At 35.7% G+C, this 20048-nt stretch overlaps 2 protein-coding genes across 2 annotated transcripts in view; one reads left to right on the forward strand and one right to left on the reverse strand.

Moving 5' to 3' along the window:
- Positions 1-4420, reverse strand: part of PRKN (parkin RBR E3 ubiquitin protein ligase) — a 1304782-nt gene extending 1300362 nt beyond the window's left edge. The window contains exon 1 of the mRNA XM_053591297.1: positions 4301-4420. Coding sequence (XP_053447272.1) covers positions 4301-4307 — 7 coding nt within the window. The 5' untranslated portion in view covers positions 4308-4420. The remainder of the gene's footprint in view (positions 1-4300) is intronic.
- Positions 4421-4593: 173 nt separating this feature from the next.
- Positions 4594-20048, forward strand: part of PACRG (parkin coregulated) — a 495283-nt gene continuing 479828 nt past the window's right edge. Inside the window, exon 1 of the mRNA XM_053591298.1 lies at positions 4594-5013. Coding sequence (XP_053447273.1) covers positions 4858-5013 — 156 coding nt within the window. The 5' untranslated portion in view covers positions 4594-4857. The remainder of the gene's footprint in view (positions 5014-20048) is intronic.

Here is a 20048-nt window from a genome sequence, read left to right on the forward strand (position 1 = left end):
ATGGAGGAGGGGAAAATCCAGCAGGTGTTCTGCTCGTGAAAGTTGAGTAAATTTGGGAAGGATGTCTTTTATTAATTTTTAGTACAGAGGGGCAGAACAGCTCTTTGCCGCCATATTGTAATAGAAAAGGCTTCAGATAGGAGTGTGACATAGGGCAATTTACTTTAGAACAATTAGAATTCCTAGCAAAATTCAAAATCAATGAAGTTTCTTATTAGAAAATCCACCAAGATGGCGGGCGCCTGTAGTCCCAGCTACTCGGGAGGCTGAGGCAAGAGAATCGCTTAAGCCCAGGAGTTGGAGGTTGCTGTGAGCTGTGTGATGCCACGGCACTCTACCGAGGGCCATAAAGTGAGACTCTGTCTCTACAAAAAAAAAAAAAAAAAAAGAAAATCCACCAAGAAATCAAAATAAGAATTTTACTTTACATATATGCTTACACATGCAAGTAAAAGGAGACACAAACACTCTTGATGATAGCAATTGTCTATAAACCTACTGAAGTTTATTTATTGAGAAGTATCTACATAATTTCTATATTCTATAAATTACTGTAGGGTAGATCAGCACATGCAGATACGTAAATTCTCTAAGACTGCTGTTCCCAACCCCAGGCCGTGTACCAGTACTGGTCTCGTGGCCTGTTAGGAACTGGGCCACACAGCAGGTGAGTGGCAGGCAAGAGAGTGAAGCTTCATCTTTATTTACAGCCACTCCCTATCGCTCACATTACCATTTCCATCTGCCTCCTGTCAGATAAGCAGTGGCATCAGATTCTCATAGGAGTGCAAACCCTACTGTAAACTGTGCAGGCAAGGGATCTAGGTTGCATGATCTTTATGAGACTCTAATGCCTGATGATCTGAAGTGGAAATGTAATGTGTTTGAATCATCCTGAAACCATTCCCACCCCACCCCACCCCATCTCAGCCTTACTCCCATCCATGGAAAAATTGTCTTCCATGAAACTGGTATCTGGTACCAAAAAGATGGGGATCACTTGTCTAAGAGATACTAAGTTAAATAAAAGAGACTCTGTTCTAATTACTGTTTTTATTAATCAATCAAGTCTTTTAAAACTATACGCCATTGAATTTGAATACTGACATTATTGTATGTATATTCATACATTTTAACATACAATAATACTAAAATACCCAAATTCAATTCTATAGAACATTTAGAACATATCAATATTACCACTAAAATTTGATTCTGAACACAAAGAATTGCTTTTTTTAAAAAAAAAGTGAAATATTTTAATAGAGGTGCCAAAAATTACATTTTTTAACTTAAATTTTCTTAAACTTTTCTATTCTACTTTATATTAAAGTCCTTCTCCACATTACTCATAAAGACATAAATTTTTCACTGACTCCAATTAAATTATGTCTTGGTAGCTGCCTGGGTCAAGTATATCAATCATAATCTGAGTGGGAAATGTAAATACTTTTGAAATGGTATCCATGCCATGAAGGGAATCCTTGGTTTTGAGAAAGTAAAAGGAAGATAATATAAATTCTCTGAAGGATGGCTGAGTCTAATAATTTTACTGGTAGTAAGCTAACAGCTCCCTTTACTCCCATTCTACCAGGACACTCATCTTTTTGTTTCTCCTCAAAGTAAGCCAGGATTTGAATAAAGTGGAGGAGTATTATTTCCATTATGGAGGGTGTAGCAACTAGAGAGAGCACAGGCATGAAAAAGGTAAGCTCTGAATAGCACTCTTTAACAGAAACAAATAATACACATTTATGCATACTGTGATCTCCAACTGATCACTGGATGAAGAGTATAATACCTTTTCTGGCTCTGAGGTTTAGTCAAAAAACACAAATTTCAGCATTCCAGGGCTTTCCTTCAGTTGCCTTTACTTTAACCTACCTTAGCACAGTTCACCACACATGCCCTAGTTCAAAAGTGCTCGTCAGGGTTTTTATTGTAATGTGTCTATCAACATAATTAGACAATGTAATTAGTTGAATAAAAAAAATTATTGTTCATTACCCTCATGGTTATTATATGTAAGGTACTTTTCTTGAGGAAAGAGGGCATGGATTTAATCATTTATGTTGTAATGCACATTTACTTGCTCTATGTAAAACAAGAGCTGGAGTAAAAGAGAGAATAATTCTTAAAACTCACTTTATATTCTCCATGTCATTACCAGTAACTGATAACTATTAAATCCAAAGATCAGACTTCTTCCTTCTTAGAAGATTCCCAGATAAAACTAAACAGAACTGTCTAAACCTATTTCATCTTAATAAAGTTAATCCTTTACTAGATAATAATTTATAACTAAGTAATGACTTTTAGATCTTAGCTTCTTGTCTTTATATAGCTTTACAATAAATTAGTTTCTCTTAAAATTATCCATGCCCTAGATTAAATCAAAATAAAATGTGTTTAGTTGTATTTAAAATAGACTTTTTCCTGTAAAATACTGACAGCATAGATTTTGAAAAATATCTTCTCTTTGGTTCTTTGATTCGATTCAGATTTGTGTTTACAAGTGAATCTTATGTGACTGTCATGTACAAAAAGTTCAGTAAGATTCATAAAAATCTGTAATTTTGTTCTTACTTGGGTAATTTTCAAATCATCTATACAGTGCTAGAAAAGTAAGAAAAACTGGACAACAGCCTTGAATTTTAACCACTGCTTTAAAGACAATGGCAGTTAACTGGCATGATTCTCCCAGCAATAGGTACCAGGTTTTACATTTTAACATTAATTCATAAATAAAAACAGATTTATAGGGCGGTGCCTGTGGTTCAAGGAGTAGGGTGCCAGTCCCATATGCCAGAGGTGGCGGGTTCAAACTCAGCCCTGGCCAGTAACAAAAAGAAAAAAAAAAAACAGATTTATGAAGTGTCTTCAGTGCATAAAACTTACATATTTTATAAATCCACCTCTCATCTTCTAGACAGAACACATCTGAGTTCACATGTACTAGTTGCAATCAAAAGTGTTTTGTCAGGAATAATCGCTAAACTCACATTCAATATGTAATGTGGAGCAAATCTCTGCAATAATAAAACCTCCAAATAGTAAGGTTTTCTAAATATACTGTACATTTCCATTAATTGTCAGGGATAACCCCTAAAGTAACTTTTGGCTTAACAACCCAAGGAGAGGATTTTTGCTAATCCTATACTTTACAGTGCTTACAATCAATTCTAATAGCCACTTCCAAAATTGCCTAGGTGCAATTTTGTATTTTTTAAAAAGAATCGTGAATTAAATTTGCAAAAGTAGATGATTTACTCTTCACTATTATTTAACTCTTAATTATTCTTTCATCTCAGACTTTCAATGAGTGATTAAAAAGGAAAAAATCTGAGGGAGCAAGAAGTTCAAATCCATCTGTTGAAATTGCTTTTAATCCCAACAGTCACCACCTTTGCCAGGGTTTCCTCAAAGAGTCCTACAGATAGTGTATTCCAATCTGTCCTAAACTAAAAGACAGCCAAGCTTGGTCGCAGTCCCAGGGGCTCACTCCTGTAATCGCACACTCTGGGAGGACGAGGTGGGTGTATCCCTTGAGCTCAATCAAGACCAGCAAACAAGAGCAGGATCGTCTCTACTAAAAATAGAAAAACTAGCCGAGCACTGTGGTGAGAGCCTGTAGTCCCAGCTACTTGGGAGGCTGAGGCAAGAGGATCGCTTGAGCCCACGAGTTTGAGGTTGCAGTGAGCTATGACGCCACGGCACTCTACCCAGGACGACAGAATGAGACACTTGTCTCAAAAAAAAAAAAAAAAAGAAAAGAAAAGAAAGAAAGAAAAAAGAAAAGGAAAGAGAAAAGAAAAAGGAAAAAAAATGGAAGGAAGGAAGAAAAGTAAAATAAATAAACACAGCCGGCCAGGCCGCCCTAAGGAAGAGGCCGCGGTGAAGTTGAGGCGAGAGCTTAGACGGACCCGAGTCGGGTCCGCAGCACAGGGTGGGAGGGAGGCTTCGGGGCTTGCGGGACCCCGCCCGGCCCCCGGGGGGCGCAGCGGCGCACGGTAATGCTCCCGGCGAAGCTGTCTTCTGTGGGAGCACTATCGAACCAGCGGGAGCTTAAAACACACACACTTCTCCTGGACCCACAATCATGCCGGCGGCGCTAGGCCCGTGCCCGCCAAAGAGCGGAGCCCGGCGGCGCGGGCTGAGGACAGCGCCGTCACTTTAGCCCTGTCACTGACAGTTGGCACAGGCCGGCCCCCAGGGGTCCCGGTGGGCCGAGGCACCGCGCTGCGCCACACCCAGGCGCGGGGCGGCGCAGAGAGGATGTACCTGGCAGTCACCCACGTACCTATCATGGTCACTGGGCAGGTGGAGGCAGCCGGGAAGGAAGGGACCTAAGCGCGCACGGTCACCCGCCCGCGCCTAACCCACCAGTGGCGCTCCGGAGTTAAATTGGCCAAGACTCTCCGCCCCCGCGCTGGGATCTAAGAATGCGCACGCGCAGCCCGTGAGTGGCCCAAGGCCTGCTGGGAGTCGTAGTTTTAATGCGTAGTTTCACCTCACAGTGCCCTTTCCGGCTTAAGGCCCAGGAAACATACGTCACGGGGAGGAGGGGCTATTCGCCTGCAGTGTTGACGAGTCGCTTAGCAACCGGGAGGGTTGCCTTTGGAAGCTTGTAGTAGCTCTAGCCACGGTCCTGCCCTCTTCCTGCCCCTCCCCTCTCCTAAACTCCCTTCACCTAGGAGCTGCCAAACATCTGGATCAACCTGGGCGCTACGAGGGGTTGTTGAATTGCTACCATTAACGCGACTTCTTTACATTTTTTCCTGACCTCCTGTTCACATCCGTAAAACCCACTGATTCTTTTACCACACTTTTTATGAGAACAAGACATTTTCTAGGAAGATGGTGGCAGAAAAAGAAACCCTAAGCTTAAACAAATGCCCAGACAAGATGCCGAAGAGGACCAAGCTGCTGGCACAACAGCCGCTCCCGGTGCACCAGCCTCACTCCCTGGTTTCTGACGGCTTCACAGTCAAAGCCATGATGAAAAACTCAGTCGTAAGTGATCTTCCTGAACTGAATGCACTCGCTCCGAATCAGAGGACACTATATTATAGAGGTTGACCACCCTTAGGACAGATTCTGAGGCCATGTCCTAGGTGGGCTTTGCCAAAAATGGTTATTACTCAGCCACTCGCAGATGGTGCCCAACAAGGTGTGAGGATTAGGCTAGGTTGTTACAATCTTTGGCAAGTGATGTACTATGCCCATCTATGAGCATCTTTCTAATAGCTTATAGTTTCTGGACTATGCAAAATTACTCTTAAGCTATTTTACACGAAGGAAAAATAGCCCCTTATTGGTTCCTAAACTAGCTCCACTCAACAAAGGGCCGTATAGAAGGCAAATTCTTGGAAATGATAAACCCTTGCAAAATTTAACGTGAGCTGATACACAACTGGGAACATACACTCATTAAATAATCTTCCATAAGAAATTCCATTTATTCAACCCAGACCATTTTAGGATATCCTAGCATTTACTCTAACAACATTCAGTCTCTTTCTATCAACCTGTTGTACTGAAAGAGATTACTTCCAGTTAGGCCTTTTAAATATGTTCTAAACGGTCCAAGCTTTCGTTCAAGTATCTCTACCTATTAATAAAATTCCTTTATAGTATTTGTGGTAGCAAATACCGTTAGGGGAAAAAATGATTTAAAATGCACACAAATGTTTTAGCTACATGCAAGATTTTTTAAAAGCTTCCTATTTGTTTAATAGGTTTAAATTTGGTATGCTAAACCTGATTTTGCTACTGAGTAAGCACCTGTCTGGGAATGAGACATTCAATAATGAATGCAGGCTCCAAATTTATATAATTTGCACCATGGGAGGATTTGACTTAATGTATGACAATTTGTTATGTTAAATGAATGGTGATGTTTTCCATTGTCATATTTCTTTTACTTATCTGTTGCAAACCTAGTACCTTATTCCTAAATCACATCCTTAAAATACGAAAATGAAACAGATTACTTTTAGACTGCTAAACCAGAGTCCCATGTTGCTACACAAAATGATATCTTCCTTGTTGGAATGTGTGTTAGATGATTTACAGTAGTTAAGTTTCTTGGAAATAGACTAAAAGTTCGGCTTATTATAACTGCAGTTCCTTTCTATGGGATTTCACATAAATAGGTTCTCATGTGAGTCAAGATGTCTCATTAATCAGCAATATAGAATACCACAGCCTTCAAGTTAATCACTTAGTTTTTCTTATACACAATATTTATGATTTTGGTGATTTTTTTCAGTGTTATAGTTTAACATAACAAACATGTTTTTTTTAAAAAATCAATTTTTTCTTTTTTTCTGAACTATTTTTCATACATTCTTATGTTAATTCTGTAACATAGCCTTCCACCTAAAGTTATATTTCTGCAAAATCAGGTCTTTTCATACTGCCAAATACAATAAATATGCCAACAAGACTAAAAAACAAAACCATTGATCATGATGTGGCTTCTATACAAACAACTTATTTGAGATAAATAATCTTCTCTTTTCCTATTTAAAAGAAAAAAGTTTATTGGTGGCAAAATCTCTCTCTCGACTGGGATCCTCAAAGCAGGATGTATCATGTTTTTTCACTTTGTTTAGTGGTAATTGTAATTCTTAAATGTAAACATTATTAATCCATCCTTCCATTCCTTCCTTCAACAAGGAAAAACAACAACAGCAACGGCAATAATAAAATACTGATAAAAAGAAAGACAATAGTATTTATACAAAATAATGTCAGTGGTACTAGAAACAATATTTACATTTCACCATTTTTGTCTTCAGTAATGTAGACTTTTCAGTATAGTAAAGTAAAATATCCCCATCTCTTTCTGAAGGTATATTCTATTCTGGATATACATACATATATATAATATATATTTATATATGTTATATTACTATACTTATATATTATATGTATATTATATACAAGTCTAATATAAGCTTATATATACTTATATATAGCAGATATACATATATTTCTTGATTGTAATTCCATGTTCCAGAAGCCACCCCCTTCAACTATTTTTCCAGTATTAGGGCTCACCTTCAGTTCCTCTTTCAGATCCTAGCTATCCAGAAAGTCACCATTTTAACTCTTTTCCACGCAATAAATTAAGGGATACATAACTGAAGAGTTATATAGAGACTCTTGATGGTTCTTCAAGTGCTATAATGATATAAATGGCACAAACTTGACCATCAATAGTTCTGATCAGATTGTACAAGCAGAAATCCTTATTTAAACAATAATAATCTATATGAGAATGCAAAATTATAATAATGATAAATATAAATAGCAATTTTTTTTAAATCGCAGTGTCAAATGTTATTCTTAAATGGTAGGTAGTTCCTTTGTTTCCATGAAATTTTTATTGCATTCTATATGAAAACAAGCAATCACAAAAGCCCTGCAATCCAAGAATAATATTCAAATTCATACTGTTACAATATTTGCCTATACAGAGTAACAGGAGATACATAATTTGAAAACTTCATAGTTTATTTTCCATTTAAAAGCCTTGTTTGCGGCATGATGGAACTCCTGAACAGCAATAGTAATCCAGTATTGTATTGTCTTCATTTTGGTAGACAGTACATGCCTTCTGTGCTAATCTACTTTATCAGAAAGCAAGTTAAGATATGGACCCAAAGTTATGATGACAGAGAAGTTGAGTTACATTTCGGCTTTGTACTGTAAACTTCTTCCTCAACAAACTATAGATGTTTTATACTCACAATTTAGGGGAAAGGGAGAAAAAATTCTTTAATGTTACAGGTTGAGTATCTCTAATCCAAAACTCTGAAATCTGAAATACTCCAAAATTGGAAACTTTTTAATCACCAGCATAATCAAAAAGTGATCATGAGCAAATGCTCTTTGGTACATTCTGGATTTCAGATTTGGATGCTCAGCCAGTAAATGTAATGCAAATACAGTCAGCCCTCTTTATACATGAAATCAGCATCTGTGTATTCAGCCAAGCGTAGATCAAAAATATATGTAAAATATTGCATCTGTACTGAACATGCATGGACTTTTTTTTCAGGTCATTATTCCCTAAACAATACAAGTATTTACATAACATTTACATTTTATTGGATATTATAAGTAATCTGGAAGTTATTTAAAATTCATGGAAGTATTTACGTTATATGTAGATAGTATATAAATAATATGCCACTTTATATAAAGGACTTGAGCATCGGAGGATTTTTGATATCCACAAGGGATCTTGGAACCAACCCCCCATAGAGACCAAGAGAGTACAGTATTCTAAAATTTGAAAAACATCAGAAATCTGAAACATTTTTCACCCCAAGCATTTCACATAAGGGATATTCAACCTGTGCTTTACCTATATTCAGTATTTTATATATTACAATCATATGTTCCTTCAACATACAGTTGTAATTATCAGTATCTATTTGGCTGCTTTCACAGAGACCAAGTAGCAATAGCTTAACTAAGATGGAAATTGTTTCTCTCACATATAAAAGTCCAAGTTTGTAGCCAATCCCAGACCAGGGATTGAAACAGACCAGGGTCATGAGAGCCTTCTGGATTCTTGCTGTGTATTGTGTAGGTTGATGCCCGGGTCAAGGTAGACTTCAGACAATCAAATGCTTGCTCTCAAGAAAGCACAAAGAGGATGCAAAGAGCTTCCTGTTATAGGCATGATCCAGATGTTACACCCCACTTTCACTCAATCTCACTGGCCAGAATTTAGTAACACAGCTATATTTTTCCCTTTTACAAAAGCCTATGAAAGATTGACCCTTGAAACAACTCCTAGGCCCCTAAACTTGTCTTACCAGGAAAATGGCTAAGAAAGCTAAAAACAGTTCCAAGAGGGAATCTTCTCCAACACCTACTTTAGCCCAAGGGAGAATAAAAATGTGTAAAGGGCGAACTGCAAAATCGAGGCAAGAAGAAACGGGAAGGCAAAATGCTTCATTGTGAGGGCACATCCCAGAAATTCTGTTCAAATATACTGCCGTAATTTAGTATTATGGCCACATCTAGTTGTGAAAGTGGCTGGGAAGTATAATCTCTAACGAGTATCTCTGTGACCAGCTCTGACTTATAGCACTTTATTACTGTAGTGAAAGGAAGAAAAGATATTGGGGGAATGATTAGGAATGTCTATCACCAGTGCTAACTATGCTATATTGTTTGTGAAGGAAAGGAGAAAGACGAGTAAGTAATTACAGTACAAAAAAAAATACATATCTATGGTAAGGCTTACAAATACTTATTCAGTATAGTGGAAGTACTACTGATGAAAGAACAAAATGACAATTAGAGGTCCTCATCACCTTTTGTCTACGGTTCAGCATCATCCGCATTATTTTTTGGATTCTATCCACCAACTGGTTGAGTTGCTCAGTCAGTTATCAACACTATTATACCTAATCTTTCCAGTAAAAAGTTCTACTCATATCTCTACTCAAAGCTTTTGGACCTCCCAATTCATTTAGAACAATAATGGTCCTTCCACAGGGCCAGGAAAGTCTTATAAAGGAGTCTAACACTGTTCTGTTTTTAATTTTATTTCCCTGTATTCTCATTTGCATCAACCAATATAAATCCAGAAAATAAACTGTAATTCTTTATTTTTATTGTTTTATTTATTGTGTTCACTTTGCTCAAAAGCCCTTCTTTCTACATATCTGCAAATTCGTTCTACTATTAGGTAACAAATATTTACTGCTCACTGACTACATGCCACGCCTGGTTTAAACACTGAGGACTTAGCAGTCAACAAGAGACAGAGTTTGGTTGTCAAGGGCCTTGGTGTGTGTCACACTTTATGGGGGCAAGACATGATTGCAAGAGGGACTTTACCTAACAATTGCAATCAGTGTAACCTGGCTTATTGTACCCTCAATGAATCCCCAACAATAAAAAAAAAAAAAAAAGTCAAAATGCCAACTGCTTTAAGAAGACTTCCCTAATTCTTCCTCCTTGTCACCCAAAATAGAAGATTCTGCTTCATTCATTGTTCTCTACATTTTATTGTGGTTATTTCTACTCATGTTTTATCTCCTTATTTAAATTCTCTGTGATGGCAGGATCTGCATCCAAGTCATTTTTTAATCCTAACCAGAGCCTAATAATGTACTTAGTAAATATTTGTACATGAAGCAAGCAGTTCTTCAGTTCTCTCACTTTCTTATTGCTATAATTGTTATTTGTCTCTGGTTGGAATTGTTTTAATTACTCTCCCTAATTTAGGAGCCTAGGTCACCTGAAACCCATCTCGTGCAGAGTGAAAGTGCTGATGTTCTTACAAGCTGGTTCCCATCTCAGAGTTAAAAGCTCATGTTCTGGGTGGCGCCTGTGGCTCAAAGGAGTAGGCCGCTGGTCCCATATACCAGAGGTGGCAGGTTCAAACCTGGCCCCAGCCAAAAACTGCAAAAAAAAAAAAAAAGCTAATGTTCTTACAGATCCCAGTGAGATCTGCCTACTGTTGCTTCTCTGGGCATAAACGTTATTAGTACTATCTCCCTTGCTCCTTCTGTGTCACCCACACTGGCTTCTTTGGTTCTTTGAATACACCAGGGGTACGGCTGCCCTAGTGTCTTTGCTGTGCCCATTTCTTCTGCCTGAAATGTATTTTCCCCTACTTGACACCAGCTCTCGATGCTTCAAATTTTTGTTCAGAAATTAACTTAGTGTGGCCTTGCCTGACTGCTCTATTTAAATTTTCAGCCTCTACCTCATTCCTTCCATTCCTGTTCCAGCACTCACATCCCCCTTCCCTCTTCTACATTTTTCCATCTAGTATTAATTTAGTTGATTCTACATTGTTTTCCACTAGAGAGTAAACTGGTGAAGGCAATATTATTATTTCACTCACTATTGCATCCCCAGTTCAGGAAACATTTCTGGCATGTAGTATCTGCTATTTATATTGGTCACGTGAATTAATGAATGACTATATTTTATACTATTTAGACAATCATCTTTGAGTTAGCAGCTTCAAAGAAAATGCTAATGATATAAATATTAAAGCTAGGAATAAGAATAATTTACAAATGTTTTATGCAATATTTTTATTAGCTTATTATAACAGTTATACATATTCATTGTGAAAAGTTAAAGTGGTTTGGCTTAGAAAACCTTTCTCCCGTGTAAGATTATGGACAAAAAAATTAGTCTTTTCTTTCTCTAGTTCCCTTGTAAAAGTTTGTTTCATCTTAAATTATTTTGGTTTAGGAAGTAAGATAGAAATTCTGATTTTTACCCCCAAATAGCCAGAAAGTTGTTATATGACCCTTCACATAGTTAAACTAAATTGTACTAAATATGTTCCTATTAAACTTAGGACTTCCTATTTAATTTAAATGATATAGCAGTGCTATATGTGTATTAGTTAAAGCAGCTTTATTAATAATTAATATCATATATTAATGCTTTAATATGTAATAGGGCTACTCATCTCTACTCCATTTGGCTTGTCCAGATGGTCCTGTGAAAAGATAGGGCAGACTGTTTTCTTCCACTTAACATATAAATCTCAAGCAATTTAATGTTTGTTCTTGTTGAGATACACATTAAATGTCAGAGCAAGGAATGAACCCAGATTTCTAGATTTTTCTTATAGTAGTTCTCTAGATAAATTTTTAATATTTTGGTTAATGCATATTATGATACAGAAAATGTGCATACTATAAGTGAATCCCCTGGTGAGTATTAAACCAAATACACTGGTGCAACCAGCACCCAATAAGAAACTTTACAGTAGTCCAAACCTCTATGAGTTCCTTTCTAGTCACTACCCAAACACTCCCCCAAGCTAAGCTTATTCTGACTTTACTCAACAGTTTAGTTTCACCTGCTTTTGTACTTCTATATATGGCATCATAAAGTATATAATTGTTTTGTGTCTATTTTCTTTCATCAAAATTATGTTTGTGAATATCACAATTACTCACCATACTATTTAAAATGCTTCATGTTTACTCCTGCATTGTATTTTTATGTGCATATATACCATAATTATTTATTCATTCTTTTTTTTTTTTTTAATTTGGAGGGAGCTCATCTCGATCCATTCCTTTCTTGACCAGTATTGAGACTTCCAATTTAAGACTGTTACAAGTAGTGCTGCTAGGAAAATTCTATTTGCTACATTTTGAGAATGTATCTGTTAATACTCAAGGACATATGCCTAAAAGTGGAATTGTTGGGCCCTAAGTTATGTTTGGCTTCAGTAACGACCCTGAAGCTATTTTTTTCAATGATTTTTCAGATTTAAAGTCTTGCCAGCTCTGTATGAGAGTGCCATTTGCTCTACCATGTAATAATTAGTATTTTTTATTTTACATCTTAAGTATTCTAGTGGGTATATGTCATCTCCTTGTGGATTTAATATCGATGTTTATTGACACTAATGAAGTTTAAAACTTTTTTAGGCATTTGCTGGCCATTTGGATATGCTCTTTAGAGAAGTGGCTCTTTAAGATTTTTGCCTGCTTTTCTCTTTGCTTGATTTGGCTTATTAATTTGTAGGACTTTTTTCATTTCTATTGTAAATAATATGAACCTTTTGTCAATTACTTGTATTGCAAGTATAGTTTCCTACTACGTGAGTTTCCTTTCCATTCTCAATAGTGACTTTCACCCCTATCATAGAGCATTTACTTTGTGAACAAAAATGTTCATCTCAAACATATTTGTGTATTTCTTTATAAGGTCTACCCCAACAAATTTCAACTGACTAATAATTAAGTACAGATATATTAAGACACTCGAATTTGACAATAAATGGGAATGACAAGAAATGAAATAGAACAAACAGCAATGAAATACAATTTAAGTAGAAATCCTGGGCTGAAGAACAGTAGAATCAATTTTGCCATTCATGAGGGTCAGTATATTTATTGATTGATGTTCATACTTAATCCTGAGCTTCTTGGCATCTTGTTGCTGAAAGGAAAGCATTCTACACTTATCATTATCACAAAAGAAGAAGCCTACCAAGCCCTCTAGGGAATTGAAGCTTTCTCTATACTGAATTCTCAGAGAAATTGATCATGTGGCATTTTAAATGCATGCAACATACCATATCCACGTTTTTATTTCTTAAAATAAATTCAGTAGTACATATCATCCGTATAGGATTCCAGTGAGGGCCAAGTACATAATATTAAAATGTGACTTGGTGAATTGGATTTTGAATGAAATTAAATTAATGAAGTGCTTGTATCCAGGCTTTTGATGATCCTATTTGATGCAGAGATAGAATTCACAGTACCCACAGGAATGTGTAGATTGTGTATATTTTTTAGCTCTGGTTTTTAGTTCATTTTATGATGGAGCAAAATAGCTGCTGTTGTTATAAGCTGGCAGAGAGGAAACATGTAATGTGATGAGAGCACAGAGCTGGATGACCTGAAAGGGTCTAGGTCTGGGGAGGCTTCCCGAAGGGAACTGTTTTTGTTGAAATATAACAGATAAGAAAAGCCTCGGGGAGTGTGTGAAAACAGATGAGACGGACCAGGATTTCTAGTCGTTTGCTTTCAATCCTTATTTTCTGCTTTATTTGCCAAAAATAACTATGTTGTAGATTCTATTCATTATATACATGTTTAAAATTATTTCAATTGCATTTTTTATAGAATATACAGGGAGAGTGTATATACCTGGAATATATATGAATGTGTGTGTGTGTGTGTAGTTTGCATTGTGTATATAATTCTTTAAATGAAACTATGTGGATTCCTCCTAATATGCTAATATTTTACAAGTTATTGCAAACACATAAGCATTTAAAAGATTTCATAAAATTCTATCCTCTGAATATGACATAATTTACTTATTCTTTTTCACCAAGGTTGCTTTCAGTTTTTGGCTGTTACGTTATTTCGGTAATTTTGAAATGTATATCTTTGTATTAAAAAGTTTCCTCTGAATTTTTAAAGAATTTCCTTGAAACATAATTTCTGAACTAGAATTACTGGGTCTGAAATCTTAGGAATCTGAAGACTCCAGTGAAGGTCTGATTTTTATTGCCAACTGCAATACTTGAACATACCTATTCAGCCCCTCCTGTGGCCTGAGAAGGCTTGGGAGTTCTGACAACTCAGGCCCTGCCTGATGCTCTCCTTCCCACCTGCCCAGTGTTGAGGGTCAGAATCACAGCAGTTCTGAAACTTATTCGTGAAACACATTAGGAATTGACTGGAAACATTTAAAGTTGTGGTTTGCCAGTTACAAATTGGTTATCACCTGAGAAGCTTAACCATCCTGATTTCTGAGATTTCTGAGCTCAACCTGAATGATTCCCATTTAATTGTTCTAACTTTTCTGAGGTTGGTTTAATTGGCTTTTAAATATGGGCTGAGAACATTTGAGTACGTAGTTTCCGTGAGTATTCCAATTTTTCAAAGGCATTTATTAAGTAATGTTCTATTCCTCATTGCTTTGTGTATTATTTTTTGTATCATACTGCTACATAATAATCATAGTTATTTGAGAGGAAATTTTAACCCAGGTCACATAGTTTTAATTATTATCACTTCATAACATGTTTTAGAAATTAGCGAGGCTAGTTTTCATCGATAATTCATACCCAGAATGTTCATTTTAAATTTTGACATTTTTACCAGCTTAATGTTCTAGAAGTCCTTCTACGAATATGTCAAACTGCACATCCCTCTTGAAATAAATGATCGTATAAACCACTTGTAATTCATGATTCCCTTATAACAGTGTCTTTACTTATAGTAATGTAATTTATCACCCTATGTTTATATGTCTATATTTTCCTAATAAATGTTTTCATATTTATTTTACATCCAGCTTCCTCACTAACCCTCTTTATAATCAAATGTTTCTATTGAATCTCATATATTTTAATCATGTTCTTCCACATTTTGAAAAATTTAAGTGCACAAATATAGAAGATAGTAGAATAGGCATCTGTCCAGCATCTGGATTTAATAAATAAGGTTTGTATAATAACTTCATGTTTTGTAAGCAGAAAAAGTAAACTAGATCTAAGAGAGCTACAGCTTCATTCCTTCTGCACTTCTTCATTCCCAGAGGGAATCAGGATTCTGAAATCTGGGTATATTATTCCCAAATATGTATAGTGAATATATATACATTCATACATCAGAAGATAGATAGATTGATAGATAGATAGAGAGAGAGAAATAATTGAAATTTAGGAACCATTCTTCAGGTTGCTTTTCATCTGAGACATATGGTGACAGTGCATGTTTCTGCTATGACTTTATTTGTATTCGGTAAGTAAATTGGGGAATGCTGTCAGTATAAGTAAGATATTCATATGTAGTTTTCCCATTTTGTTAGTATTATGCGCTACAAAGGAGTAGCAACATAAAAAAAATGTATGAACACAGCTAGATGCATAGAGGTCTAGGGACTAACGGATGATACTGGTTCACCATGGATTCTTCTTGTTGGTTCTGTCTGCGCACTTTCTCTTGGAAATGCCTACGGTGAGCCAAGCACCATCTTCATATGTCTTTAGAACACCTCCTTCCGTCTTTTTCAAAAAAGACAATACACTGTCCAGCACTTATGCCAGTATTTCATTTATATAGTTTAGAAATTTAACTTAAGTAAGCTCGTTAATTTTCATTAGAATGATTAAGTGCCCTTGTTACAAAGTTGCCTAGACTTTTTTTATTTTTACATATACATGTGTTTATTAGGTTTCCATTGTTTTGTCTTCACAAAATTAAAAAGGCTTAAATTTTAATAACAATGTTTAAAATAAGGACTAGAAAGAAAAACCTTATAAAGAATGAACGACCATAAATACATTCAGAAAAGGAATCAGACAATTGCTACATCGAAATATTATTATTAATATAATGATGATTAAGTGCACTTGTTACAAAGTTGCATAGATTTTTTTAGGTCTTCTTAAACATCATTTTCCCTGTACACTTTCTTATTTCTAAATATCCATTTTGCAGAATGGTGGTTCTTCAGGAATGCATTTCCTGCAATAGCAGAAACACTCGTAGGAAATGTAATTATTTGCCATATCATATTCCATTGTTATGATCAGACCAGTTTGTTTATTCTGTCGCTTTCTGAGTGCCCATTAGCTTACTACAATGCAGTTCATACATCCACCAAAGTTCACCAGAATTAGAATTGCTCAATAATGAAATGTAGCTTTAACTTTAATAGAGTTTGTGGAATTTCTTGCCATAGTAAATGCATACATATTTCTATTATTACCGACAACTAATAAGAATTCATGTTTCTAAAGTTTCATTTTCCAAATCATTACTTGATGGCATCAGACTAAAAATTGTGCCAATGTGAAAGGTCTGAAATTACGTATTGTTTGAATTTTGCATTTCTTTGATTACTAGTGATATTATTTTTTTTTAATCATATGGGTTTCTTCCACTGTAGTGTGCTTATATAGCGATTGCCCATCTTTTCTGTTGGATTGTCTGTCCTTTTTTTATGAAGGATCGTGTGCATACGTGCTCTAGACATGGACATGTTCTGCTTGTGGGCCATGCATATTCTTATTGCAGTCTGTGACATGTTTTTCGACTTTACTTTTTGCATTTCTTTGATGAAAAGAAATTTAACTTTAACTTCAGGTATTTAAATTAATTGCATTCTCCTTTGATGATTTGTTTTTTATTGGGGGGGTTACCTAATTTTAAAAAAATGTTTTTTTGGTCCTGTTTGCATGTGCTTTGTATTTTATTCTTTTAATGTTTACATATGCATTATTATTCAACTGGTAATTTGTTTTTAAGATGAGAAATAAGACTTTCACTTGATCTTTTCCATATGAAAAGCCACCATTTATGAATAGTCCCTCAGGACTCTATTATGTCTTGTTAGTCTGTCTGACAATCTCTGAGACAGTATCATGACTGTCTTCATTGTTGCAGCTTTATAAATTTTATATTTGGCAAGATGAGGTCCCCCAAATTGACTTACATCCTTATTGACTTTCTTTGTTTCTTATCATCTATAGGAATTTTAGGATAGGCTGTCAAGTTTCAAGAAAATTTCTTTAGGGATTTTGATTATAATTATATGAATGTGCAGGATTATTTGGGGGTCAATAGCAATTTTTCCTATTGTTAATTTGCTAATGGTTTGGGGTTTTTTTTTTACATTAGTATTGAATTTTATCAGAGAAATTTCTGCATCTGCTGATGAGCATAAGGTTTATTCTTCTTCAATTTGTTAGTGTTAATATGATATTAACAGGTATAGCCCAATGCTAAATTATTCTTATTTAATCATGATTTATTTAGCTTAGAAACAAGTATAATTTATTGGTGTTTCATGACGTGGCAAAAGGCTTCCTTGTAGTCTACCATAAGCCCCTTCCTTATATCTGTCTTATCACTCCAGACCAGGCATTAATATTGTAAGGTGGTATCTTAGTGTGCTGGGGTTGCCATAACACAGTACCATAGACTGAGTAGATTAAACAACAGGCGTTTAAATCTCACCGTTCTGGAGGCTAGGAAATTCAAGATCAGGTGCCACCAATTTGGTTCCTGGTGGGGGTGCTCTTTCTGGCTTGCAGAAAGCCAGACTTCTTACAGCATCCCCACATGACCTTCCTCCTTATGTGCTTGTGAACTGAGGGTCTCTCTCACTTTCCCTTTTAATTATAAAGCTATTAAGCCCATCCTGAGGGCCCCATCCACATGACCTATTTTGACCCTAATTACTTCCCCAAAACCCACTTTCCATATACCATCACCTTAGAGGTTAGAACTGCAGCATATGAATTTTGGGAAACACAAACGTTCAGTCCTTAGCAAGTGGGGAGACAGAGTTGCTGTTTGGTGCATCTGTTGGAGCTGGAGAAGAGGCCTATTTCCTGGAGTTCTTGGCTGCCAGAACAAAACTGTGTTTCTATAAATGAAAAGAAAATAAGAACTTTCCTTTGGGAAGAAAACTAAGTATGTGTACGACATTTGCATTCTGCAAAAATATAATTTATTGGATTTTAATTTATTTACATACTCATATTTTATTTGTGGTGAGAAGACAAGTCTACTTCCTTAGTGATTTTCAAGAACACAATACATTGTTTTTACCAATAGCAATGATGTTGTAAAATAGATTTCTTGAACTTACTTCCCCTAACTAACTAAAATTTGCGTTCTTTGACCAGCATCACCCCACTTTTCCCACCATTCTAGTCTCTGCTTTTGTGAGTTTGATGTTTTTAGATTCTACATATTAGAATCTAGAATGATGTGGCATTTTTGTGTGTGTGCCTGACTTACTTCACTTAGCATAATGTCCTCCAGCTTCACCCCTGTTATCATAAATGACAGGGTTTCCTTCTTCGTAGAGGCTGAATTGTATTTCATTGTGTATATACTCCACACTTTCTTTAGCCAGTTCTCTTTTAATGCACACGTAGGTTGGTTTCATATCTTGGCTATTGTGAATAATCCTACCGTGAACATGAAAGGAAAGATACCTCTTTGGCATAATGATTTCATTTCCCAAAACATGTGGAACTGCTGGATCATATAGGAGTTTTATTTTTAGTTTTTTTGCAGAACATCCACAGTGTTTCCCATAGCAGCTGCACCATGATATTGATACCTACCAACATTATGGAAGGGCTTCCTTTTCACCACATCCTTGCCAACACTTACCTTTTATCTTTTTAACAATATTTGCATACCTATTAAGTATTTGTATGTCTTCTTTTGAGAAATGTCTGTTCAGGTCCATTGCCCATTTTTAAAAATTTATCTCCTGGCTCGGCGCCTTTGGATCAAACGGCTAAGGCGCCAGCCACATACACCAGAGCTGGCGGGTTCGAATCCAGCCTGGCTCGCCAAAGAACAATGACAGCTACAACCAAAAAATAGCCAGACGTTGTGGCAAGCATCTGTAGTCACAGCTACTTGGGAGGCTGAGGGAAGAGAATCGCTTGAGCCCAGGAGTTGGAGGTTGCTGTGAGCTGTGATGCCACAGCATTCTACCCAGGGCGACAGCTTCAGGCTCTGTCTCAAAAAAAAAAAAAAAATCTTCTTCTATTGAGTTATCTGAGTTCATGTTTTCCTTATAATATTATGGGGTTTTTTTTAAAAAACAATTATTTTCATTATAAAAGAGAATGGTTCTTATGTAGAGTCTTAAGAAAATACATGAAAGAGAAAAAAGGAAATAAATCTCAAATTCCATTCACTAGAGTTAATCTCTGTTGAATTATTCCATGCCTCTATATGCTTTTTTCTTTGTAAAATTGAAGTCATATCATACATGTATAATTAATGTATTTTACAATTTATATTGGCCAATATATTATCATTGCTAATTTATTAATTTGTATTGGATTTTTTTTTCTCGAATAGATTTACTTATGCTTTATTTCACTTACTTTATTTCTCTTTATATACTATCTCCTAAAATGATATGTCAATTCTTATGATTTGGGTAATAGATTTTTTATTTCTACTGTCACATAGTATTTTCTTTCTCTTTTTGTTATTAAATATTTTTACTGATGTTAATTGTATTATTTATTTGGTATGTCTATTTAAAAACCTTTTATCTTCAGTAAAAATTATTATACTTGTTATTATAAAAGACATGTGATCGTACTTTTGCTTCCCACTTCTATATGATTGCTATTTATGGGAAATTATTCTTCCCATTGGTTAGGGACTAATGATTGTATTTGGTTACAATTTTTAAAATTAGTTACTTAATGGTTATGTTATTTGTTTTCTACAGCTGAAGCTACCTGGAATTGATTAGAATTTTTGGTCTAGAATAAGATCTTTTTCCAGAAATGTTCTTAAAAAGACTTGGAAATTTGAAAAAAGACATTTTTTAAAACTCTATTAAAAAATAAGTTATTCTTAATTTTTTTTTTTTTTTTATTGTTGGGGATTCATTGAGGGTACAATAAGCCAGGTTACACTGATTGCAATTGTTAGGTAAAGTCCCTCTTGCAATCATGTCTTGCCCCAATAAAGTGTGACACACACCAAGGCCCCACCGCCTCCCTCCGACCCTCTTTCTGC

This window comes from Nycticebus coucang, chromosome 5, assembly GCF_027406575.1.
Source record: "Nycticebus coucang isolate mNycCou1 chromosome 5, mNycCou1.pri, whole genome shotgun sequence".
In the NCBI taxonomy this organism is placed as follows: Eukaryota; Metazoa; Chordata; class Mammalia; order Primates; family Lorisidae; genus Nycticebus; species Nycticebus coucang.